Genomic DNA, 25,929 nt, shown 5'->3' on the forward strand with positions numbered 1-25,929 from the left:
CCCATCTATCTATCTATCCACCCATCTATCCCCATACACCCCCCGCTCTCTATCTGTCTATCCATCCCCATACACCCCATCTATCTATCTATCTCCATACACCCCCTGCTCTCTATCTATCCACCCCCATACACCCCATCTATATATCCATCCACCCATACACACACCTATCTATCTAGCTATCCCCATATCTCTATCTATCCATCTATCCCCATACACGCCCCTCTCTCTCTATCTCTCTATCATCCCCATACACCCTATCTATCTGTCCATCTGTCCATCCATCCATCCCCTCTATCTATCCCCATACACCCCCTATCTAATCTATCTATCTATCTACCCCCATACACCTCATCTATATAATCTATCTATCTAATTAGTAGAACAGAATCTGGAATAACTAGATAAAAATGTTTCTTCCTGGCCTTTCCCCTGACACACAAATACCACCCAGGCCTTGTCCGTGGCCAGAAAGCCTTCCTGCTCTCGCCATGCGGCCCCTCGCCCGCTCACCTGCCCCGCTCGCTGGCTGCAGATGGCCATGGTCTGCAGCAGGATCTCCCTGCCGAATGACATGGGGCTGACGCAAGGCTGGGGAGATAAGCACCCAAGAGCAATCAGGCAGCAAGGAAATAAGAAGCAGAAGGGGAGGTGGGGTGTCCGTATTTACACCGGAGATCCTGGCAGATAATAATGTCGCTGGCTCAATGGGCCCAGTCCTGGGGCTCTTCAACGCTCCTCTCAGCCCTGCCACTCGCATGTGCCTCAGTTTCCCTGCTGTAGAACGGGGCCCGGCTAATTGCACTGGCCAGAGGGAGGTGGTGAGAGTGACTCGGTTAATATTTGTGGAGCTCTCTGAGGGTGACTCAGCCTGGCTTAGCGCACAAGCCTCACATTCAGGAGACGGGTCTCCCAGCTCTGCTGTTATCTCCTTCGGTGACCTTGGGCCAGGCCCTGAATCTCGCTGGGCCTTAGCTCCCTCTGTTTCCAATACAGATACCGATCCTCCTTTGTCTGCTCAGACCAGGAGCTCTTTGGGGCAGAGACTGTCTCTCACTGTGTGTCTGGGCAGCGCCCGGCGCGACAGGACCCTGATCTCGGTCACTGTGTGTCTGGGCAGCGCCCGCCGCGACAGGGCCCTGATGTACAGACCCCACGTACAGGCCCCAATTGTCACTGGATTGAACCCAGTTGCTTGTGTTGGAATGCAGCGTCTCTCCCAGCAAGGCAGCCAGGCTGCATCCCGAGATGGCGGGAGATGGAGAGTCCACCAGGTCTCTGATAGAGTCTGTCCCCTGGGTGATCCCCCTCCCGGCGGAGGCGCGTAACCCAGGAATTGGAGTAGCGATAAGAATAACGAGCAGGTGCGTGCGGGACATGCCGCACCTGGCAAGAGCCATGGAGGCCCAGGTGTGAAATTCTCTGCTCTGTAGCACTGGGCCTGTGCATGGCGCTGTCCCGTGCAGGGCCAGATTCTGCTCTCGGCGACACTGGTGTAAATGCAGTTGGACTTGTGTAACTGAGGAAAAGATCTGCAGTGCCAGACCCAGAGAGTTTTCCATCTAAATACCCCAGTCCTGTAATCTGATCCCCTGAGTCCTACTATGATTATTATGTATATTACATTGGCCCCATATGAGAGCAGGGCCTTATTGTGCCAGGTGCCGCCCAGACACACAGTGACCGAGATCAGGGCCCCGTCGCGCCGGGCGCTGCCCAGACACACAGTGACCGAGATCAGGGCCCCGTCGGGCCGGGCGCTGCCCAGACACACAGTGACCGAGATCAGGGCCCCGTCGCGCCGGGCGCTGCCCAGACACACAGTGACCGAGATCAGGGCCCGTCACGCCGGGCGCTGCCCAGACACGCAGTGACTGAGATCAGGGCCCCGTCATGCTTAGGATGACCAGATAGCAAGCATGCAAAATTGGGACAGGGAGTGGGGGTAATAGGCACTTATATAAAACAAAGTCCCGAATATGGGGACTGTCCCTATAAAATCGGGACGTCTGGTCACCCCAGTCGAGCCGGGCACTGCCCAGACACACAGTGACCGAGATCAGGGCCCCGTCGCACCGGGCACTGTCCAGACACACAGTGACCGAGATCGGGGCCACGTCGAGCCGGGCACTGCCCAGACACACAGTGACCGAGATCAGGGCCCCGTCGTGCCGGGCGCTGCACAGACACACAGTGACCGAGATCGGGGCCACGTCGAGCCGGGCACTGCCCAGACACACAGTGACCGAGATCAGGGCCCCGTCGCGCCGGGCACTGCCCAGACACACAGTGACCGAGATCAGGGCCCCGTCGTGCCGGGCGCTGCACAGACACACAGTGACCGAGATCAGGGCCCCGTCGCGCCGGGCGCTGCCCAGACACACAGTGACCGAGATCAGGGCCCCGTCGAGCCGGGCGCTGCACAGACACACAGTGACCGAGATCAGGGCCCCGTCGGGCCGGGCGCTGCCCAGACACAGAGTGACCGAGATCAGGGCCCCGTCGGGCCGGGCGCTGCCCAGACACAGAGTGACCGAGATCAGGGCCCCATCACGCCGAGTGCCGCCCAGACACACAGTGACCGAGATCAGGGCCCCATCGCGCCGGGCGCCGCCCAGACGCACAGTGACCGAGATCAGGGCCCCATCGCGCCGGGCACTGCCCAGACACACAGTGACCGAGATCGGGGCCCGTCGGGCCGGGCGCTGCCAGACGCACAGTGACCGAGATCAGGGCCACGTCGAGCCGGGCGCTGCCAGACGCACAGTGACTGAGATCAGGGCCCCGTCGGGCCGTGCGCTGCCCAGACACACAGTGACCGAGATCAGGGCCCCGTCGCGCCGGGCGCCGCCCAGACACACAGTGACCGAGATCAGGGCCCCGTCGCGCCAGGCGCTGCCCAGACACACAGTGACCGAGATCAGGGCCCCGTCGCGCCGGGCGCTGCACAGACACACAGTGACCGAGATCGGGGCCACGTCGAGCCGGGCACTGCCCAGACACACAGTGACCGAGATCAGGGCCCCGTCGGGCCGGGCGCTGCCCAGACACACAGTGACCGAGATCAGGGCCCGTCGGGCCGGGCGCTGCCCAGACACACAGTGACCGAGATCAGGGGCCCGTCGGGCCGGGCGCTGCACAGACACACAGTGACCGAGATCAGGGCCCCGTCGGGCCGGGTGCTGCCCAGACACACAGTGACCGAGATCGGGGCCCCGTCGCACCGGGTGCTGCCCAGACACACACTGAAATATAATCCCAATTTCAAAGAGCCTAAAGGCCGAAGAGGCAAGGATGTGGAAGGAAACTTATGCCCAGTGCCTTGAATACCAGTCTTCTGAGTGCCAACCGAGTGCCCATTCCACCGGGCCTGATTCCTCTCCATATCTGAGGAACTAATATTAGCACCTACCAGGGAGCCAAGCCGTTTTCTGCCCCTGATCTGGATCTGAGTAGACGTGATCTGGATCTGAGCAGAAGTGTAAATGGGGAACAGGTCAGTTAATGGCCGTGGCGTTACTCCAGACCCCGAGACCAAGCTCAGCTCCTGTGTGGGTCGAGTTTTTATCTGATCACTATATTACATGTCGCTTTTAGTTATTCATTTAGCGGGTGATCTTACCGACGGCCAGAACCAGCTCTTGGGCCCGAGCAGACAACCTGCGGTTTAGGGGCAAAGAACCTCGGCCCCGCTTACAAGGCGGGGGACTCTATCCCGGGAAGCCGGGGCTCTGAATCAGCTTGGGGCGTCGTGGAGGAGAATCAGCTGCGCGTGAGCTGCCAGTGTGACGCTGGGGCCACAAGGCTGAATGCGATCTCGGGAGGCATCCGCAGGGGGATCTTGGATAGGAGCCGAGAGGTGATTTTACTCTGGGTTTGGCCCTGCTGGGATCCTGGGACCAGCTCTGGGGCTCACAGTTCGAGCAGGATGTTGGTAAATTGTAGACGGCTCAGAGAAGAGCCGTGAGAAGGATCGAAGGGTTAGAAAACCTGCCTTGCAGCAAGAGACGCCTGGAGCTGTCTCTGGTTTAACAAAGAGACAGTTAAAGGGGGGGACTTGCCCCCCTCTTCCCCCTGTCTATAAGCACCTACAAATATTTCATAATGGGCTCTTCAGTCTAGCAGAGGAAAGTGGAACAGAATCCAATGGCTGGAAGTTGAAGCCAGACACATTCAGACTGGAAATAAGCGGTAAATGTTTAACGGTGAGCGTCATTAACCATTGCAAGGATTTCCCGAGGGGCATGGTGGATTCTTCGTCACTGGCAATTTTTAAATCAAGATGGGATGGGTTTTTTTTTTAAGAGCTCTGCCCTAGGAATGATTTGGGGGCCGTTCTCTGGCCGGTGCTCTCCGGGAGGTCAGGCTAGATGGTCACAGGGGCCTGTCTGGTCTTGGGCCCTGTGAATCTATGAAACCCTGCTCTTCCCCGGGAGGACCCTGAGTCGTTTCCACGCAGCGAGACGGGGATATTGATCTCCGTGGGCTAATGGAGGTGCTGCATGTTCTGGCCAAAGCCCCTCAAGCGGGAGCTGGTCACACCAGTGCTAGGAGCGCTCAGCTGAGGCAGTGACAGCGTGACATGGGCGCTCTCTCCATCTCCCCCACACGCCCCACACAGGGAAGGAGGCAGTGGGCGAGGTCAGTGAGCCAGAGGCATCCCAAGGATTCCTGCCCGTACGTCTGACATCGGAGGGCAGGCAAGGGGCCAGATGGGCCTACGATGTCCTCAAGGGTGCCAGGGTGTTATTGAGAGACAGGCCAGAACCAATACATCAGCTCTGAAGCCTCTCACCTGTTGGTTCTGGCTCAGGGTCTGCACCGTAACACACGCAGACTCCTACAGACGGCGCTGCTCTGCCCATCTGGAGTATCAGGATTACAGAGCGTGGGTAACATCCTCCGCATGGCCTCCAATGGAGCTACGGCCCATTGACTCCAGCTGGGATCTGGGCCATTGACTCCAATGAAGCTGCGGCCCATTGACACCAGCTGGGATCTGGCCCATTGACCCCAATGGAGCTATGGCTGATTGACACCAGCTGGGATCCAGGCCATTGACTCCAATGGAGCTGCGGCCCATTGACACCAGCTGGGATCCAGGCCATTGACTCCAGTGGAGCTACAACCGATTGACACCAGCTGGGATCTGGCCCATTGACCCCAATGGAGCTACGGCCCATTGACACCAGCTGGGATCCAGGCCATTGACTCCAATGGAGCTACGGCCCATTGACCCCAGCTGGGATCTGGCCCATTGACTCCAATGGAGCTACGGCCCATTGACACCAGCTGGGATCTGGCCCATTGACCCCAATGGAGCTACGGCCCATTGACACCAGCTGGGATCCAGGCCATTGACTCCAATGGAGCTACAACCCATTGATACCAGCTGGGATCTGGCCCATTGACTCCAATGCAGCTATGACCGATTGACACCAGCTGGGATCTGGCCCATTGACTCCAGTGGAGCTACAGCCCATTGACACCAGCTGGGATCTGGCCCATTGACCCCAATGGAGCTACGGCCCATTGACACCAGCTGGGATCTGGGCCATTGACTCCAATGGAGCGACGCCCATTGACCCCAGCTGGGATCTGGCCCATTCACTCCAATGGAGCTACGGCCGATTGACCCCAGCTGGGATCTGGCCCATTCACTCCAATGGAGCTACGGCCGATTGACCCCAGCTGGGATCTGGCCCATTCACTCCAATGGAGCTACGGCCCATTGACACCAGCTGGGATCTGGCCCATTGACTCCAATGGAGCGACGCCCATTGACCCCAGCTGGGATCTGGCCCATTCACTCCAATGGAGCTACGGCCCATTGACCCCAGCTGGGATCTGGCCCATTCACTCCAATGGAGCTACGGATGATTGACCCCAGCTGGGATCTGGCCCATTCACTCCAATGGAGCTACGGCCCATTGACCCCAGCTGGGATCTGGGCCATTGACTCCAATGGAGCTACGGATGATTGACCCAGCTGAGATCTGTCCCACTCACTGATAATTCACTGAACATTTAATACAAGCAGTGTACAGCGTCCGTCTCCCCAGATCAAAATTGCACAGTCGGGTCTGAAATTCACTCAGGGCAGGTGGCTGCATCTGCCAGGCGGCCCCGCGTGAGCCAGTCAGAGAGAGCCGCTGGACATGTCCCGGGATGCAGCTGACAGAACTCAAGCTAGGGCTCCGATTAACCCACCCCCGACCAGCTAAAGAGCCGGGCGGGCGGCCCTTTCCTGCCAGCACAGACGGAGCGAGCCCGCCTCAGGCTGGTTGACGCAGGCAGTCCTGGTGGCTGGCCTGCTCACTGGGTGATCACGGCCGGGAAGCACGCCCGGCTAGCAGGCGGCACACCGGGAGCAGAGGGGCCTGGAGGGTGTCTGTCACAGGCTGCTCTGTGTGCACACGCCTACGCACATTAGCACACCCATGTGCTCCCCCTCCCTGGTGGGGAGCTGGGAGTCACCAAGGAGAGGTACAATTGGCCAGATGCATTCTGGGATATTTTTTCCCCACCATCCTGCGAAGCATCAGAGATCGGCCACAGCTGGAGATGGGACACCGGACGGGGTGGGCCAGTGCTCTGAGGTGGCCCGGGAAAATCCTCTCTCTAGATGCAGGGCTGGTGGGTCTGGTCCACGTGTTCAGGGTCAAACTGATCGCCGGGTTCAGGGTTGGGGAGGAGTTTTCCCTGGGTTCTGGCCCCAGCTCTGGGATGGGAGTGGGGTCTAGTGGTTAGAGCAGGGTGGGGAGCTAGGAACCAGGACTCCTGGGTTCCATTCCGAGCTCTGGGGTGGGGGAATGGGGTTTAGTGATTAGTGACACGCGCAGGGGGGATTGGGAGCCAGGATCCCTGGATTCTGTTCCCAGCTCTGGGAGGGGAGGGGGGGTCTAATGGTTAGAGCAGGGGGCTGTGCGCCAGGACTCCTGGGTTCCATTCTGAGCTCTGAGGTGGGGGAATGGGGTTTAGTGATTAGAGTAGAGGGGATTGGGAGTCAGGACCCTTGGATTCTGTTCCCAGCTCTGGGAAGGGAGTGGGGTTTAGTGGTTAGAGCAGGGGGGGCTGGACGCCAGGACTCCAGGGTTCCATTCCCAGCTCGGGGGTGGGGGAATGGGGTTTAGTGATTAGAGCAGAGGGGATTGGGAGTCAGGACCCTTGGATTCTGTTCCCAGCTCTGGGAAGGGAGTGGGGTTTAGTGGTTAGAGCAGGGGGGGCTGGACGCCAGGGCTCCTGGGTTCCATTCCCAGCTCTGAGGGGGGGGGGGTCCCAGCTCTGCAGCTGACTCTCTGAAGGAGCTTGGCAACAACAAGTCATTTTCCAATGTCGTGCCTCAGTTTCCCCCTCTGCAGCACGGGGTGGCAATACTGCTCCGACTGCTCCTGGGGAAGATCCAGGCATGTCTGTGAGGAGCTTTGAGATCCTCCTGGGGGGCCCCAGAGTGGAGCCCATGCCGTAGGTTTATTTCTCTCTGTGGCCAGAGAGGGGCAGAGGCTGCTACGGAACTGGGGGTGCTTATGCCCACACGCCCATGGGCTCGGAGGGGCTTGGTTTGCCCCCTGCTCTTCTGAGATGGTTACGCACTGTCAGAGCAGCCACAGAGTTCTGGGGAAAGCCATCTCCACGCTGGGGTCAGATGGGGGGGTAGGGTCCCTCGGGCTGGGGGGAGGCAATGGGGTAAGTCCAGGCCAGGTCTGGGGGTGAATTTGTAGCCAAATGTTCATTGCAGCCCCCCAGCCAGACCCCTCTGCTTGCCCAGGAACTGAGGGGTGGGGAAGGACCTAGGCGAAGATGAACAGCAACATAGGAATTTCATGGGGGAGCTCAGGGATAGCCTTAGCTAGCGTCTCACAACTGGCTGGGCAGAGAGAGTGGTAACTGGTATCAGGGTGGGACAAAGAGACACCAACTGAGAGCAAGGCCCCGTCGTGCCCGGCGCCGCCCAGACACACAGTAACTGAGATTGGGGCCCCGTCACACTGGGCGCCGCCCAGACAAACAGTGACCGAGATCAGGGCCCGTCAGGCCGGGCACTGCCCAGACACACAGTGACCGAGATCAAAGCCCCGTCACGCCGGGCGCCACCCAGACACACAATGACCAAGATCAGGGCCCGTCGCGCCGGGCGCTGCCCAGACACACAATGACCGAGATCAGGGCCCGTCGCGCCGGGCGCTGCCCAGACACACAATGACCGAGATCGGGGCCCCGTCGCGCCGGGCCCTGCCCAGACACACAGTAACCGAGATCAGGGCCCCGTTGTGTAGAGTTGCCAACATTGTATTTAAAAAATAAGGGACTGTTTTCTTAGCATTCGCGCCCCACCTCTCCTCCCGATATTATTTGGGGTGCCAAGGTGGCTAGGGGCAAGTTTTGGCCCTTCTGCAGCTCAGTGTCTGTTTGCAAAGCCCGGTTGCAGCCTTTGCATAGAATTGGGGTGAAATTGAATAGTGCAAAGCGCAAGGTCAGGCACTGAAGGACTAATAAGAATTTTTACTATAAGCTGGGGACATATCAGTGGAAGAGGAAGACGTGGGTGTATTGGTTGATCAGAGGGTGACTATGAGCCGCTAATGTGTTCCAGCCATTGAAAAGGCTAACGCAGTCCTAGGATGCATGTGGCGAGGGATTTCCAGCAGAGACAGGGAAGCGTTAGTACCTTATACCATAGGCGCCAACTTTCTCCGGGGCCGGAGGGTGCCTGTGCCCCCCAGTCCCTTTCCCCACCCCCAATCCAACCCCATCCCCAAAGTCCCCACCCTAACTGCGCCCCCTCCCTGTCCCTATTGGATCCCTTCCCTAAATCCCCGCCCCAGCCCCGCCTCTTCCCCCAGCACGCCACATCCTCCCCCTCCCTCCCTGCCCCGCGAATCAGCTGTTTCGCGGCGCAAGCGCTGGGAGGGAGGAGGGAGAAGCAGGATGCTCGCGGAGGAGGTGGAGGCGGAGGTGAGCTGGAGCAGGGGGGCGGGGCCACGGGGATTTGCCGGTGGGTGCTGGGCACCCACCATTTTTTTTCCGTGGGTGCTCCAGCCCCGGAGGACCCACGGAGTTGGCGCCTATGCCCTATACGAGGCACTGGTGGGACTCATCTGGAATATTGCGTGCGGTGCTGGTCTCCCATGTTTAAGAAAAATGAATTCAAACTGGGACAGGTGCAGGGAAAGGCTACTAGGATGATCCAAGGAATGGAAAACCTGCCTTAAGAGAGGAGACTCAAAGAGCTTGGCTTGTTTAATGTAACCAAACGCAGGCTGAGGGGAGATATGATTCCTCTAGAAACACATCAGAGAGAGAAATACCAGGGCAAGGGAGGAGTTATTTAAGGTTATTTAAGGTAAGCGCCAATGTTAACACAAGAACAAATGGATACAAACTGGCCATCAACAAGTTTAGGCTTGAAATTAGGCGAAGGTTTCTAACCATCAGAGGAGTGAAGTTCCCGAGCAGCTTCCCCAGGGGAGCAGTGGGAACAAAACACCTACCTGGCTTCACGATACGTTTATGGAGGGGATGGGATGCCGAAACTGCCCACAATGGCATGGAGCTGATCTGTGACTGCTAGCAGCAAATATCTCCAACAGCTGGTGAGGGGCCGCTGAGTTACTACAGAGACTTCTTTCCCAGGCAGGGCCGGCTCCAGGGTTTTTGCCGCCCCAAGCGGCGGGAAAAACAAAACAAAACAAAAGACGCAGTTGTGATCGGCGGCAGCTTCACCGTGCCACTTTCTTCTTTGGCAGCAATTCGGCGGCTGGGCCTTCCCTCCGAGAGAGACCGAGAGACCCGCCACCGAATTGCTGCCGAAAGAGCCCGACGTGCCACCTGCTTGCTGGGCTGGTGCCTGGAGCCGGCCCTGTTCCCAGGTGTCTGGCTGGCGGGTTTTGCCCATATGCTCCGGGTCTAACAGATCGCCATATTTGGAGTCAGGAAGGAATTTTTCCCCTGGCTCAGGGGTTTTTTTCGCCTTCCTCTGCAGCATGGGGCCTGACTCACTTGCAGGTTTAAATTAGAGCAAATGGTGGATGATTTGAGGACTTCAGTAACTCAGCCACAGCTTAGGGGTCTATTACAGGAGTGGGTGGGGGAGGTTCTGTGGCTTGCGTTGTGCAGGAGGTCAGACTAGATGATCATGATGGTCCCTTCTGGCCTTAAAGTCTACGAGTCTTTTAAAACCAACCAGGGCAAAACTCCTTTGAAAATCAGTTCCAGGACTCAGCTAATGTCAAAAGCAACCATATAGTAACAAAGCCATGTGCACTCACAAGCTGCCCTACAGTAACGAAGCAGCATGCATACTGACCTTCAGTAATACACTAGCATGTGTCCTGGGGTCCAAAGGGAGATCCAGAAGGAGAAGTTATTGTGGAACATTATGAGGCAGTGTTGTTGGTTGCCATGTTCCACCCCAGAGGTGGCCACGGGAGCAGGAGATCTTGGCATGGAGATTGGTGCTGAGGCAGCCTACAGAGTGGAAGATGCTGTATTTCAATTGAAAAATGGGTTTTCTGCTACTGGACATTTTGGTGTGATAAGCATCTGAAAAACCAACATGCCCCAAAACTGACGTAGCTCAATTCAGATTCCTGCTTCATGGGAGCTGTAGTTCAGTTTCCTCCTGTCTTCAATTTCCTTTTAGGGGAAGTCTCCTCAGCTGGACTACATCTCCCATAGTGCACCACAGCTAGGGAGTCCCAGGACACCGCCACGTTCCCTCACTATGAAGGGTGGCCATGGTGCATCATGGGAGATGTAGTCCGATCAGAGAGCCTGGCCTATCGAGAAGAATGGGGAGTGTGAGACCTCTGAACTACAACTCCCATGAGGCACACAAGCCAAAGTTCCAAATTGAGTTTGCAACTGAAAAAATGTGCCGCTTAATTTTTTTTGCCCTTAAAATGAGCACGGGTTGAGCAGCTGTTTCCTGTAGAACATCCCCATCCGGGTAGGAGCCCTTGTCTTTTCCTATTTGCCTCCAAGATTTACCCTTTCCTCCATGAGCATCTCTTTGCTCTAGAGGAGCAGCCCAGCTTTGGTCCCAGATCCCCGTCTCCATCCCACCCCTGCAGCCACGTATACCACTGCCAAGCGGGTTCACAGCGTGGACCGCTCTGATCTGGTGGCTTTTTATGCCCACTTTGCACCGGTGCCAACGACAGTACAGGGTAACCTGGAGCAAGCCCTCATGGTTAAAGCATAGGACTGGGGTTTGTTGCGACGAATCTGCTTCCTTGGATGCTTCCTACCGCCCTCAGTTTCCCCATCTGTAAAATGGGAGTAGTGACCCCCCCCTCACGAGGAGAGCTAATTAGTGCCTGCCACGTGCTGCTAGATAGCGCAGCAGGGCTGGAGGAAGCCTGGGAAGGCTGGAAGTGGGATAGGAGAGTTCGGTTCAGCTGGGCACCAGAGCCCTGTGAATTTTGGATGACGGTTTCAAGGCTGTAATAGAGTTTGGGGTGCACATTGGCGGGGCTTTGGGTTGGGCTGGGCGAAGGGTCAGGAATCTGGTTTGTGTCGGGGGGAAGGCAGGATGGATTCTGCTATAACTAAAATTACAGGAATAAGCTGAAGTGCCATGAGCACCGTTATAGCAATGTAACCGCGTCCACATGAGAGGCTGCGCGGCTTTCACCTGCTCTGTGTCTGAATCGGTGCAGTCCTAAGGGTTCAAACGCAGGGCAGAGATCACCCCTTCGGCCAAGCAGGCAGGTGCAGCTGCCTCAAACCTCAGTCCCTTCAGACCCCCACATTTCCGGAGCCCTTTTCGGAATTCCCGGCAACATGTCAATGTCGAATAGTTATGTTTGAATAGCTGCCTATCACAGCTCACCCGCTATCTACCTATCACAGCTCACCCCTCTATCTACCTATCACAGCTCACCCCTCTATCCATCTATCTACCTATCACAGCTCACCCCTCTATCTACCTATCACAGCTCACCCCTCTATCTATCTACCTATCACAGCTCACCCCTCTATCTACCTATCACAGCTCACCCCTCTATCCATCTATCTACCTATCACAGCTCACCCCTCTATCTACCTATCACAGCTCACCCCTCTATATCCCTATCACAGCTCACCCCTCTATCTATCTATCTACCTATCACAGCTCACCCCTCTATCCATCTACCTATCACAGCTCACCCCTCTATCCATCTATCTACCTATCACAGCTCACCCCTCTATCTATCTACCTATCACAGCTCACCCCTCTATCTATCTATCACAGCTCACCCCTCTATCCATCTATCTATCACAGCTCACCCCTCTATCCATCTATCTACCTATCACAGCTCACCCCTCTATCCATCTATCTACCTATCACAGCTCACCCCTCTATCTATCTACCTATCACAGCTCACCCCTCTATCCATCTATCTACCTATCACAGCTCACCCCTCTATCTATCTACCTATCACAGCTCACCCCTCTATCTATCTATCTACCTATCACAGCTCACCCCTCTATCCATCTATCTACCTATCACAGCTCACCCCTCTATCTATCTATCTACCTATCACAGCTCACCCCTCTATCCATCTATCTACCTATCACAGCTCACCCCTCTATCTATCTCCCTATCACAGCTCACCCCTCTATCTATCTATCTCCCTATCACAGCTCACCCCTCTATCTCCCTATCACAGCTCACCCCTCTATCTATCTATCTCCCTATCACAGCTCACCCCTCTATCTATCTATCTATCTATCACAGCTCACCCCTCTATCTATCTACCTATCACAGCTCACCCCTCTATCCATCTATCTACCTATCACAGCTCACCCCTCTATCTATCTATCTCCCTATCACAGCTCACCCCTCTATCTATCTATCTATCACAGCTCACCCCTCTATCTATCTATCTATCTATCTATCTATCTATCTATCTATCTATCACAGCTCACCCCTCTATCTACCTATCACAGCTCACCCATCTATCTATCTATCTATCTATCTATCTATCTATCTATCCTCTTACACCCCATCATCTATCTATCTATCTATCTATCTATCTATCTATCTATCTATCTATCCCCATACACCCCCTCTATCTATCTATCTATCTATCTATCCCCATACCTCCTATCTATCTATCTATCTATCTATCTATCTATCTATCTATCTATTCATTGCTATACAGCACCTGTCAGCGTGGTACACCAGCTCTTTCACTCTCTCCTCGTTTCCGAGCTGTGCCGTGCGCGGGAGAAGGGTGACAGGCCCACGACCTTTGCAGAGCAGAGAGCGCTGCCCAGGGATCTTTGCTGGCTGCAGGGCGCCCGCCTGTCTCATTAGCCCTCTCCAACGCCTCAGGGGCTGATTCCTGCCCTGCCAAACCAGCAGCTGGCTGGAAATCTGCCCCTGAGCTAGTTATTCCCCAGACAATGCCTTGATTGAAGCCGAGCTTTTCAACAGAGGATCTCAAAGCGTAACTGTATGAACAGAGGAGCAGGGGCAGGGAGGGGATTTTCCCTCCGTATCCGGCATTGGTGAGACCGACACCGGATCCCGCGTCCAGCTCTGGGGGCTGCCTTTTAAAAGGGATGTTGACAAATTGGCGAGGGCATGAGAAGAACCACAAAATGAATCAGGGCCTGGGGGAACGGCCAGACGGTGAGAGACTGGCGGAGTTAGTCTGTGGAGGTGATCAGAGAAAAGATTGAGCGGTGACTTGATCAGTGTCTAAGTAACTTCCTGGGTAGAAAACACCAGGCACTGAAATCTAGCGGAGAAAGGGCAGAACCGGCTGGAAATCAGGCCCAAGTGTGGGTGATTAACCGCGGGAACAAACTGCCCAGGGAAGTGGTGGGTTCTCCAGTTCTTGGTGTCTCTCAGTCCAGCCTGGAGGCCTCTTTAGAAGACGCTTCATCCAGACACGGGTCGTTGGGCACAGTTCAGGGATGACTGGGGGATCTAATGGTCCCTTCTGGCCCGAAAGGCTCTGACTCTTTCCCGCGGCATTGAGTGGTCCCGGGATGCAGTCAGACCCATGAAAGTCCCGGAAGAACGAAGCCGGGTAGCAAACCCGTTCTGCCATCGTCACAGCAGTCTACAGCGGAGCCCACCAGGCAGCTTTTCATCACGGGATCGCAAAGCGCTTTGCAGAGCTGTGGCCGGCTTACAATCGGAACCCAGGAGTCCTGGTTCCCAGGCCTGTGCCTGGCGCCCTGATGAGCAGTGTTCATGGGATTGGAGCCTGATCGAAACCCCCTTGAAATCGATGGCAGTTTTTCCATTGACTTCAACGGGCTTCCAACCAGGCCCCGGTAGAGCCGTGGGCTGCATAACTTAGCAACGCTCAACAACACAGCCAGGAAACATACAGTGTGAGTGAGCAAGGTGGCACCAAACGCATTGATTGGCAGCAGGGCAGCGCTCGTAAATGAACCCTTTCTGTTCAAGCCTATCTAGGGTAAATAGCAGGCGCCATTGTTACACCCGAGTCTCGGATCCCACTTTGAATGGCACTAAGCTGTTTATTTAATAAACTCCGCTTTAAAGGTGACCTGAGAAGGGGGCAAACTACTGGGTTTGTGGCCTTCCTGTTTCTCCTTCGCAGGCATGAAGGAGAGCTGGCTGGTTCGTTAGTGAAAAGAAGCAGGTTTTGCTGCTCCTTTTTCGCATCAGAAATGGCGGTCTTGGGAACGGGGGCTGGATTCTGATCTCAGATCCATTGGTGTAAATCTGGAGTCACTCCTGATGTCAAGGGAGTCAATCCTGGAGTCTGATCTTTGCTCCGCTGGTGTAAATCTGGAATGTCTCCACTGAAGTTAATAGAGTTAGAGCCAGATTTTGGTCTGAGTTCTACTGGTGTAAATCTGGATTCACTCCAGTTTACACAAGATCAGAATTCAGCCCTCTATCTTCTCCTGAATTACTTTCCCTGCTACAACCCATCCCCATCCTGTCCCTTTGAGGCCAAATCCAGCTCTTGATTACATTAGTGCAAACCAGGAGTAACTCCACTGTGTCCATATTTACCGTAGTGTTACTGAGAGCCGAAGCCAGCCCTTGGTGGGTGAGATACTGCCCTGCCTCACGTAACTGACCCTCTCGACTAGGCCACCCCTGGACTAGGCCGAAGCCCTCTGTGGTAGTTGCATGGCTAACTCTGTCCCTTGGCTTCCCCTAGGTCTATCCATCTGTGAGCACCATGACCTCCAGCCTGGGGCCGATGAACACCATCAACTCCTACATGACGCTCAACTCGCTTAGTTCCCCCAGCTCCATTAACATGACCTACCCGAATAGCCCTTCCCTCACCGGGCTGACCAGCTCCACCAGCCCCATGGGCCTTCCCGCTATGACGTCACCTGTCAGCCCGGTGCTGACGCCACTGGGGACCCAGGCGCCCACCATCAACTCCCTATCCCCCTACCCGAACGTGAGCCAGTCCCTGGCCCCTCTGGGGTACCCAGCCTCAGGCATCAACCGGCCCAAGGAAATCAACAAGTCATACCGGCGCACGCTGACTCATGCCAAGCCCCCGTATTCCTATATCTCCCTCATCACCATGGCCATCCAGCAGGCCCCCAGCAAGATGCTGACCCTCAACGAGATCTACCAGTGGATCATGGACCTCTTCCCGTATTATCGGGAGAACCAGCAGCGCTGGCAGAACTCCATCCGCCACTCGCTCTCCTTCAACGACTGCTTCGTCAAAGTGGCCCGCTCCCCGGACAAGCCCGGCAAGGGCTCCTACTGGGCCCTGCACCCCAACTCCGGCAACATGTTCGAGAACGGCTGCTACCTGCGGCGCCAGAAGCGCTTCAAGATTGAAGACAAGGCCAAGAAACCCAACGCCAAGCCGTCCGGCACCCAGGAGCAGGCTCCCAAACACCCTGAGCGGCTCCAGGAAGGCCAAAGTCCCAACACCGCTTCTGAAGGGGCTGAGTCGGGCCACTCAGATGCCTCCCACAGTTCTGAGGAGCAAAGGGGCCTGGTCCAGTTGGACTGCTCTGGCGTGCAAGGTTCATCCCCGGCCTCCGAGGCCTCCCCCATCTCTCAGCCCATGAATAGCCACTACTTCCCCCCTTCCATCACCAATATGGACCTCCCAAACGACCTCAAAATGGACCCTCAGTACAACTTCAATCACCCCTTCTCCATCACCAACCTGATGTCCTCCGAGCAGAGCCACAAGATTGACCTGAAGGCCTACGAGCAGGCCATGGCCTACAGCGGCTACGGCTCGCCCCCTGCGCCGGACGGCAAACACGCCTACGAGACGGCCACTTCGCTCAGCGAAACCGGCTCTTACTACCAGAGCCTGTACAGCCGCTCCCTGCTCAATGCCTCGTAATGGCCCCCCTCTGGAGAGCCAAGGCCGCTTGCAGAGATCGGGGGCGAGGGGCAGACGCCGTTCCCCCACCTACCCGCCCAAGTGTAAGACGTTCCTTTCCATTGTCCACCAGGCACGACATGGGGAAAGGAACGAGAGACCAGCTCCTGTGCTGGGCCCTGTGTAGGCCCCTTGCCATCCTGTGACCAGGGGTTCCTTTTCTCGGTGTGGAAAATACCCTCCCCCTCCCCACCTCCACTCCCACCCTCCAAATCTTTCAAGGGAGCAGGGCAAAGTCTCTCCCCAAGGTAATGGCCAGGTGGGATGAACACATTCCACATCTCCCCTTGTCCTGGCCACCTCCTGGGAGACCGCGCCAGCCAGTCACTAGACCAGCTGGGATCCTGCCCTTGGTTCTGTGCCATTAGCTACCAGAGTGGTGCCACTGAGCTCAGCGGCAATGGAGGGTCCTCCGCAGCGTTGGGCGAGCAGCCGTGTCTGTTTCAAACGTGTCCCAGAAGCGCTGTACATCCAGCCCCTGGCCTCGAACTTGGAGCCTGGGAGCAGCCCTCGTAGTTCCCAAGGCATATGGAATTCTCTGCCGAAATGTTACAGTTCCCGAGAGCTTCTCCAGGCGATCCCCAAACCCTGTAGATCCACATATGGCAGAATTCCACTGTTACGTTCAAGGGAATTAGTTATGCCACAGACAAATTGGGCCCCGTGAGTGTGAAGCCTGGTGCGGGGGGAGGAATTGTTCTAGATTTTTGTTGTTGGTTTTTTTTTTTTTTTGTAAATGGCTTTCTATTTAAATATTTGCTTTGGAAAAGGGGTTAATAGAGTCTGTTTTAATATATCATAATTTAGAGAGGGATTTGTTTGTGGATGGTTCATTTTAAGTGTGTCTTTACCTTTTTTTTTTTGGTATTCAAGATCATTAAAAAAATAACACACTTCTTTGCTGCAAGATTTTATCTATCTAAATAGGAGATTGCATCGTTATCATCATTACCTGAGGATAGCTAATGTGATGCCAATTTTTAAAAAGGGCTTCAGAGGTGATCCCGGCAATTACAGGCCGGTAAGCCTGACTTCAGTACTGGGCAAACTGGTTGAAACTATAGTGAAGAACAAGATTGTCAGACAACATAATTTGTTGGGGAAGAGTTAACATGGTTTTTGTAAAGGGAAATCACACCTCAACAATCTACTAGAATTCTTTGAGGGGGGCAACAAAAATGATTAGGGGGCTGGGGCACTTGACTTATGAGGAGAGGCTGAGGGAACTGGCTTATTTAGTCTGCAGAAAAGAAGAGTGAGGGGGGATTTGATAGCAGCCTTCAAGTATCTGAAGCAGGTTTCCAAAGAGGATAGAGCTAGGCTGTTCTCAGTGGTGGCAGATGACAGAACAAGGAGTAATGGTCTCAAATTGCAGTGGGGGAGGTCTAGGTTGGATATTAGGAAACACTATTTCACTAGGAGGGTGGTGAAGCACTGGAATGGGTTACCGAGGTGCTGGAATCTCCATCCTTAGAGGTTTTTAAGGCCCGGCTTGACAAAGCCCTGGCTGGGATGACTTAGTTGGGGTTGGTCCTGCTTTGACCAGAGGGTTGGACCTCCTGAGGTCTCTTGCAACCCTAATCTTCTATGATTCTATGTGGACAAGGGGGATCCAGTGGATATAGTGGACTTAGATTTTCAGAAAACCTTTGACAAGGTCCCTCACCAAAAGCTCTTACGCAAAGTAAGCTGGCATGGGATAAGAGGGAAGGTTCTCTCATGGATTGGTAACTGGTTAAACAATATGAAACAAAGTGTAGGAATAAATGGTCAGTTTTCAGAATGAAGAGCGGTAAATAGTGATGTCCCCCAGGGTCTGTACTGAGCCCAGTCCTATTCAACATATTCATAAATGATCTGGAAAAAGGGGTAAACAAAGAGGTGGCAAGATCTGCAGATGATACAAAACTACTCAAGATAGTTAAGTCCCAGGCAGAGTACGAAGAGCTACAAAAGGATCTCACAAAACTGGGTGACTGGGCAACCAAATGTCTGATGAAATTTAATGTTGATAAATGAGAAGTAATGCACATGGGAAAACATAATGATGGGATCCGAATTAGCTGTTATCACTCAAGAAGGAGATCTTGGAGTCATTGTGGAGAGTTCTCTGAAAACATCCACTCAATGTGCAGCGGCAGTCAAAGAAGCGAACAGAATGTTGGGAATCATTAAGAAAGGGATAGAGAATAAGACAGAAAATACCATAATGCCTCCATATCAGTGGTCTCCAACCTTTTAAAGCACAAGATAACTTTTTGAATTTAAGTGCAACCCAGGATCTACCTCAAAGAAAATGTAGAAATAACAGTAAACCCACAAACCCAAACACCCTTGCCCCGCCCCTTCCCTGAGGCCATGCCCCTTCCCCACCCCTTCTCTGAGGCCCCGCCCTGCTCACTCAATCCCCGCTCCCTCTGTCCCTCACTCTTCCCCACCCTCACTCATTTTCACCGGGTTGGGACAGGGGGTTGGAGTGCAGGAAGGGATGTGGGCTCTGGGCTGGGGCCAAGGGGTTCGGGGCGCGGGAGGGGCTCTGGGCTGAGCCTGGGGCAGTGGGTTGGGGTTCAGGATGTGGGCTCTGGGAGGGAGTTTAGGTGCAGGAGAGGGCGCAGGGCTGGGGCAGGAGGTTGGGGTGCAGGAGGGGGTGCAGAGTGCTGGCTCCAGGAGGGGGCTAATGGCTCAGGCAGCAGGTTGGGGTGCAGGGTGTGGGCTCTGGGAGGGGTCTGGGACAGGGAGTTGGTGTGCAGGAGGGGGTGCAGACTTTAGGAGGGGTGTGGGAGGAGTACGGGAAGGGGCTCAGGGCTGGGGCCAAGGGTTGGGGTGCAGGATGGGGGCGGGCTTTGGGAGGGAGTTTGGGTGCAGGGAGCTCAGTGCTTGGGCAGGGGGTTGGGGTGCAGGAGGGGGTTCAGGGCTGGGGCAGGGGATTGGGGTGTGGGAAGGGTTCGGGGTGCAGGCTCTGACTGGGCGTCGCTTACCTCAGGCGGCTCCCGGGCAGTGACACAGCAGGGCTAAGGCAGGCTCCCTGCCTGCCCTGGCCCCGTGCCGCTCCCGGAAGTGGCCAGCATGTCCAGTCGTGGCTCCTCGAGGGGGAGGGGAAGGTGGCTCTGTGCATTGCCCCCCTCCACAGGCACTGCCCCTGCAGCTCTCATTGGCCGCGGTTCCCCATTCCTGGCCAATGGGAGCTGTGGGGGCAGTGCCTGGAGATCCCCCATGCTGGCCACTTCTGGGAGCGGCAAGGGGCCAGGGCAGGCAGGGAACCTGCCTTAGCCCCGCTGCACCGCCGGACTGTTAGCGGCCGATCTCCTGGTTTGGCTGCAGGAGGGTTGGCAACGCTAGACTGAGACTGAGATCAACTGTCAGGGGCTCCACGATCGACGAGTCGATCGTGATCTACCGGTTGGTGACCACTGCTCTATATAAATCCATAGTGTGCCCACATCTGGAATATTGCATGCAGATGTGGTTGCCCCATCGCACCAAAGATAAATTGGTATTGGAAAAGGTTCAGAAAAGAACATCACAAATTACAAGGGGTATGGAACGGCTTCCATATGAGGAGAGAGTAATAAGACTGGGACTTTTCAGCTTGGAAAAGAGATGACTAAGGGGAGATATATTTGAGTTCGATAAAATCATAGCCGGTGTGGAGAAAGTAAATAAGGAAGTGTTATTTACTACTTCTCATAACACAAGAACTCGGAGTCACCAAACGAAATTAATAGGCAGCAGGTTTAAAACAAACAAAAGGAAGTATTTCTTCGCACAACGCACAGTCAACCTGTGGAACTCTTTGCCAGAGTTATGTTGTGAAGGCCAGGACTATAACAGGGTTCAAAAAGAACTAGATAAGTTCATGGAGGACAGGTCCATCAATGACTATTAGCAAGGATGGGCAGGGACGGTGTCCCTATCTCTGTTTGCCAGAAGCTGGGAATGGGCGATGGGATGGATCACTTAATGATTACCTGTTCTGTTCATTCCCTCTGGGGCACCTGGCATTGGCCACTGTCAGAGACAGGATACTGGGCTAGATGGACCTTTGGTCTGACCCAATATGGCCGTTCTTATGTTTTTATGTTCTTATGTACCTCCCCACGCATGTAGCTGGAGTCGGGTGAATTCTGCCTACAATGACACCACTGTCAGCGGTTTAGCTACATGGGAAGAGCCGAGTGAAAATTGCAGGAAATTCCGATATTCTGACATCTGATTTTTCTCCAAAAAAATCAAATATGGCCAAAAATTTTCATGGAATGAAACATTCCAGAAATGTTGATTGGGAAATGAGGAAACGTTTCATTTTCTAGTGGTTTGACATTAAACTGCATCTATGATGGGAGCTGTGCCTCATGCCCCTATGGGCTGAACTTCCTGGGTGGACTGCATATCCCATGGTTCACCACAGATTCATGATTCCCATGATGCATCATCTGGCTCGCTCTCAGAGGACACCATGGTCCATGGGAGAAGTAGTCCATCCAAGCAGCCTGGCCAATAGGAGAGAATGGGGGCATGAAGGATCTGCACTACAACTCCCATGAGGCATGACAGCACATTAGCAGAGGCAGTTTAATATCAAACTAACCTGCAAGGAAATATTTCATTTGCAGTTTCTGCAAAGTCAAAATATGCCAAACTTTTAATCAAGGAAAAGCCATTTCTGTCAAAAAAAACCCTGTAAAAAAAAAATCCCAACCAGGTCCAGGCACAACTAATCAGAGGATCAGGACCGTTGCTGGCTCACGGTGAGATTCCCCGCGACACAGAGGGCATGTCAGTGGTTGTGTATCCCCAGGGTAAATTCCTCTCTGTGAACTCATTCATCCCCTTGTTTGATCAGCGACTGGGTCACCAACCAACCGGATTTTCTGCGAACGTTTGCCAAAAAGTTTGGGTGCACATTCTATTATTATTATTTGCATGGCAGGAGCATTTAGAATTCCCAGCCGAGATCAGGTTGGGCCCTGCACAGACGCACAATAACCGAGATCACTGCCCCGTCGCGCCAGGTACTGTCCACACACACAGTGACTGAGATCAGGGCCCCGTCGCGCCAGGTACTGTCCACACACACAGTGACTGAGATCAGGGCCCAGTCATGCCGGGCGCTGCACAGACACGCAGCGACTGAGATCAGGGCCCCATTGTGCCAGGCGCTGCCCAGACACACAGTGACCGAGATCAGAGACCCATCGTGCCGGACGCTGCCCAGACATAGGGTGAGAGACTGTCCCTTGCCCCGAAGAGCTTCCCTTCCATATAGGCAAAGGGAGGTTTCTCTCCTGCGCTGCCCCCCGTACAGACAGGGCCCTGAAGTAGCATGTGACTCTCCCATGGTCACATAGGCAGAACCTGGATCTCCTGAGTCCTAACCTAGGGCTTTAACCACACAGCCCCCTTCCGCTAGCCCCGAGCTCTCCTGGCCCAGCCACTCCCTCCGGGGGTTCAGACACGCTCTTGGGAGGCCAACGGGGCAGAGCCCTGGCCCCAACTACCTGGGTGACGTCCCAGCCTCACCACAATGTTTGCAGCTCTCAGGGCGGGGGGGAAAATGCTAGAAAGTGTCCCAACACCACAATGGGCGTTAATGAGGTCCCCCCACCCAGCAGGGAGAGACTGGTGTGACCCGACACCCCAATGGGGATTACTGGCATCCCCTCACCCAGCGGGGAGAGACAGGTGTGACCCGACACCCCAATGGGGATTACTGGGGTCCCCCCCACCCAGCGGGGAGAGACTGGTGTGACCTGACACCCCAATGGGGGTTACTAGGATTAGGGTTACCATATTCTGTGCCTCCAAATGGAGGACACTCCACGGCCCACGGCCCCGCCCCCAACCCCGCCCCCTCCCCAAAGTCTCCGCCCCCTCCCCTGCTTCCCGCGAACATTTGAGTCGCGGGAAGCCTGAAGCAGGTAAGGGGGGTGTGGGGGGAGGAGGCGCGGCCCAGGCTGGCCCCCGGCGGCTCCAGCCTGGGTCGGCTCGGGCCCTGGGGTGCCGGCCCCGGCCGACCACCCCCGGCCCGCCCAGCACTGCCGGCCCCCGGCGGCCCGGCGCACCCCCGGGCTCCCCGCGGGCCCGGCTGACCGGCTCCCCGCCGGCCCGGCTCCCCGGCTCCCCGCCGGCCCGGCTCCCCGCCGGCCCGGCTCCCCGGCTCCCCGCCGGCCTGGCTCCCCGGCTCCCCGGCTCCCCGCCAGCCCGGCTCCCCGCAGGCCCAGCTCCCCAGCTCCCCGCGGGCCCGGCTCCCCGGCTCCCCGCCGGCCCGGCTCCCCGCCGGCCCGGCTGACCGGCTCCCCGCGGGCCCGGCTGACCGGCTCCCAGCCCGGACCCCGGCCCGGCCCCGCGCCCCCGGCTCCCGGCCCTGCGCCCCCGGCTCCCTGCCCTGCGCCCCCGGTTCCCGGCCCTGCGCCCCCGGTTCCCGGCCCGGCACCATGCCCCCGGCCCCGCACCGCCGGCCCCGGCCGAGCACCACCCAGCCCTCCCGATTTTCCCGGACATGCCCGGCTTTTGGGGATTTCCCCCCGGACGGGGATTTGAGCCCCCAAAAGCCGGACATGTCCGGGAAAATCCGGACGTATGGTAACCCTAACTAGGATCCCCCCACCCAGCAGGGAGAGACAGGTGTGACCCGACACCCCAATGGGGATTACTGGGGTCTCTCCCACCCAGCGGGGAGAGACTGGTGTGACCCGATACCCCAATGGGGGTTACTAGGATCCCCCCACCCAGCAGGGAGAGACAGGTGTGACCCGACACCCCAATGGGGGTGACTGGGGTCCCCTCGACCCAGCGTGGAGAGACAGGTGTGACCTGGCACCCAGTGGGGAGACCGTCTAGAGATCAAACCAGGTTATTCCAGACACCCACCGTCCCACGGTGCCCCCTGGGGAGGGTGGCCAATGACTCGATGGGGAAGAGCTGGGGCTGGCCCTGGTTCAGTGTGGGAAATGAGCCCCTCCCCCAGCCCAGCCCCACACCCATCCCAGGCCCGCCATGGGGCCCAGGTCCCAACCCCCAACCCCCCACTCCCAGCACCTTGATGGAGCCCAGCTGCTGCCCTTTCCAGCCCCACTGCGGGATCCAGGCCTCGCCACCCCCAGCCCTCGAGCACTCTGCCCTTGAGTGCCCCGCAGCCCCAACAGGCGGGGGGGGGCAGCTGGGCCCTCCCACCACTGCCCCCTACACGCCTTGGGCTTCTCCCCAGCGGGCATACCCACTCCAGATGGGGCCGAGGCCGGAGTTCCCCAACCCCGGCCAGGGGGAGCAGCCCCTCTCAGCCCTGTGCCCTCCATGTCGCCTCTCGCTGGCTCGGGACCTTTGTCCCTGGATCCCTCCGGGCCTGGGCCACGACCGCAGGGACAGTTTGCTTGGCAAACACAGCGCCCACGCTGCCCCAGCCGGCGGGCGCCCCCTCGGGGATCCGCCCGCCCCGGCCTGATTAATCACTAATCGCTGGGCACCCTGACTCGGGGGCAAGACCCGGCCCAAGTGTGTGTTGGGGAGGGGACGGCAGCTGGCTCAACTAGACCCCAAGGCCCAGCTCCCCTGAACCTTCAAAGCGGTCGCTTCTATCCGTGGGGCCACCCCTTCCCTGCCCCCTGGGCATCTGCCCAGCGGCTGAATCTGCCTTGACTGACCCTCAGGGCCCAGTAATGCGATCTATCGATCTATCTATCCCTGTACACCCCCTATCTATCGATCTATCTATCCCCATACACCCCCTCTATCTATCTATCTATCTATCTATCTATCTATCGATCTATCTATCTATCGATCTATCTATCGATCTATCTATCCCCATACACCCCCTCTATCTATCTATCTATCTATCTATCTATCTATCTATCTATCTATCCCCATACACCCCCTCTATCTATCTATCTATCTATCTATCTATCTATCTATCTATCTATCTATCCCCGTACACCCTCTATCTATCTATCTATCTATCTATCTATCTATCTATCTATCTATCCCCATACACCCCCTCTATCTATCTATCTATCTATCTATCTATCTATCTATCTATCTATCCCCATACACCCCCTATCTATCTATCTATCGATCCCTATACACCCCCTCTATCTATCTATCTATCCCCATACACCCCCTATCTATCTATCTATCGATCTATCTATCTATCCCCATACACCCCCTCTATCTATCTATCTATCTATCTATCTATCTATCTATCTATCTATCCCCGTACACCCCCATCTATCTATCTATCGATCTATCTATCCCCATACACCCCCTATCTATCTATCTATCTATCTATCTATCTCTCTATCCCCGTACACCCCCATCTATCTATCTATCGATCTATCTATCCCCGTACACCCCCTATCTATCTATCTATCTATCTATCTATCTATCTATCTATCTATCGATCTATCTATCCCCGTACACCCCCTATCTATCTATCTATCTATCTATCTATCTATCCCCATACACCCCTATCTATCTATCTATCTATCCCCATACACCCCCTCTATCTATCTATCTATCTATCTATCTATCTATCTATCTATCTATCTATCTATGATCTGCCCTAGTGCACCGAGGGACTATTTCAGGCAGCTCCCTGGCCTGGCTTACGCAGTGTCCCAGGCTAGGTGGTCGCTGAGGTCCCTCCTGGCCTTGGAATCTATGAATGAATCTCTCCCCATATATACACCTGCCCCCCCAGTGCTTGGTCTCTGAGTCACTCCCCACACCCGCTCCGTGCTGGCTGCCCCGTGCCGTGGGCTGGCCAGGGACAGGCTGGCTGGGGGCTGCCAGCGGTGGCTGCTCGGGCCGGGGCGGCTGAATGGAGCCTGTGTGAGCGGGTGCCGGCCGCTCTGCTGGAAAAAACAACATGGCAGCAGAAAGCCCCTGTGTGACGCCGGGGCTCTGCTGCCCACCCCTCCCGGCCCTGCCGAGACAGGAGCCCCAGGGTGCCCTCGGGCTCCCTCCTCATCTTCACCCCCGTCCCCTCCTCCTCAGCTCCCCACGCTGGCACTGCAATGGGCCTGAGAATCTCCCCTGTGCAGGGGGTCCCCCTCAGTCAGTGCCCGGACGGTGTAAGGGTCCTGCTCCCAGTCCCTGGCATACAGGGCGGATCGGGGACATGACTGGAGCACCCTGCACTGTGGCTATTCTCTGGCCCCCAGGGCCCATGGGGTGAAGCATGTGTTGGAGCAGCCCTGAGGGTGTGCTAACTGACACCAGGAGCCAGGCAGGCCCCGGAATAGAGGCAGGCCCCATGGCACAGGACGGAGGAGCTGGCGATCAGGCCTGGCAGTGGCGTGAGCACAGGAGCGCAGAGCGGAGGAGAAAAGGCTGGGTTCTCCAATCCCGCTGGGCTTGCAAGGGCTCCCTTGTCATCTGTGCATCCTCGCTGAGAACCCCGAGGTGCTGCCGATCTGGGTCATTTAACGGGGTCTTTCTGCCTCCCGTGGAAATAAATGTCGCTCGCTGCTGGAGACGAAGTGAACTAGCTTCCTTTGGGTGACAGCGGGGTCTAGTGGTCAGAGATAAGGATTGGGGGGGTTCCACCCCCACTACTGGAGTGGGGTCTAGTGGTTAGAACAGAGGA

At 56.1% G+C, this 25,929-nt stretch overlaps 1 protein-coding gene across 1 annotated transcript in view; it reads left to right on the plus strand.

Annotated features, from left to right (window-relative positions):
* FOXA3 (forkhead box A3) overlaps positions 1-17,246 on the plus strand; it is a 29,292-nt gene extending 12,046 nt beyond the window's left edge. The window contains exon 2 of the mRNA XM_054009735.1: positions 15,141-17,246. Within this exon, the coding sequence (XP_053865710.1) occupies positions 15,141-16,310 (1,170 nt within the window). The 3' untranslated portion in view covers positions 16,311-17,246. The remainder of the gene's footprint in view (positions 1-15,140) is intronic.
* Positions 17,247-25,929: the final 8,683 nt, after the last annotated feature.

Source organism: Malaclemys terrapin, chromosome 20 (assembly GCF_027887155.1).
Source record: "Malaclemys terrapin pileata isolate rMalTer1 chromosome 20, rMalTer1.hap1, whole genome shotgun sequence".
NCBI classification, from domain to species: domain Eukaryota; kingdom Metazoa; phylum Chordata; order Testudines; family Emydidae; genus Malaclemys; species Malaclemys terrapin.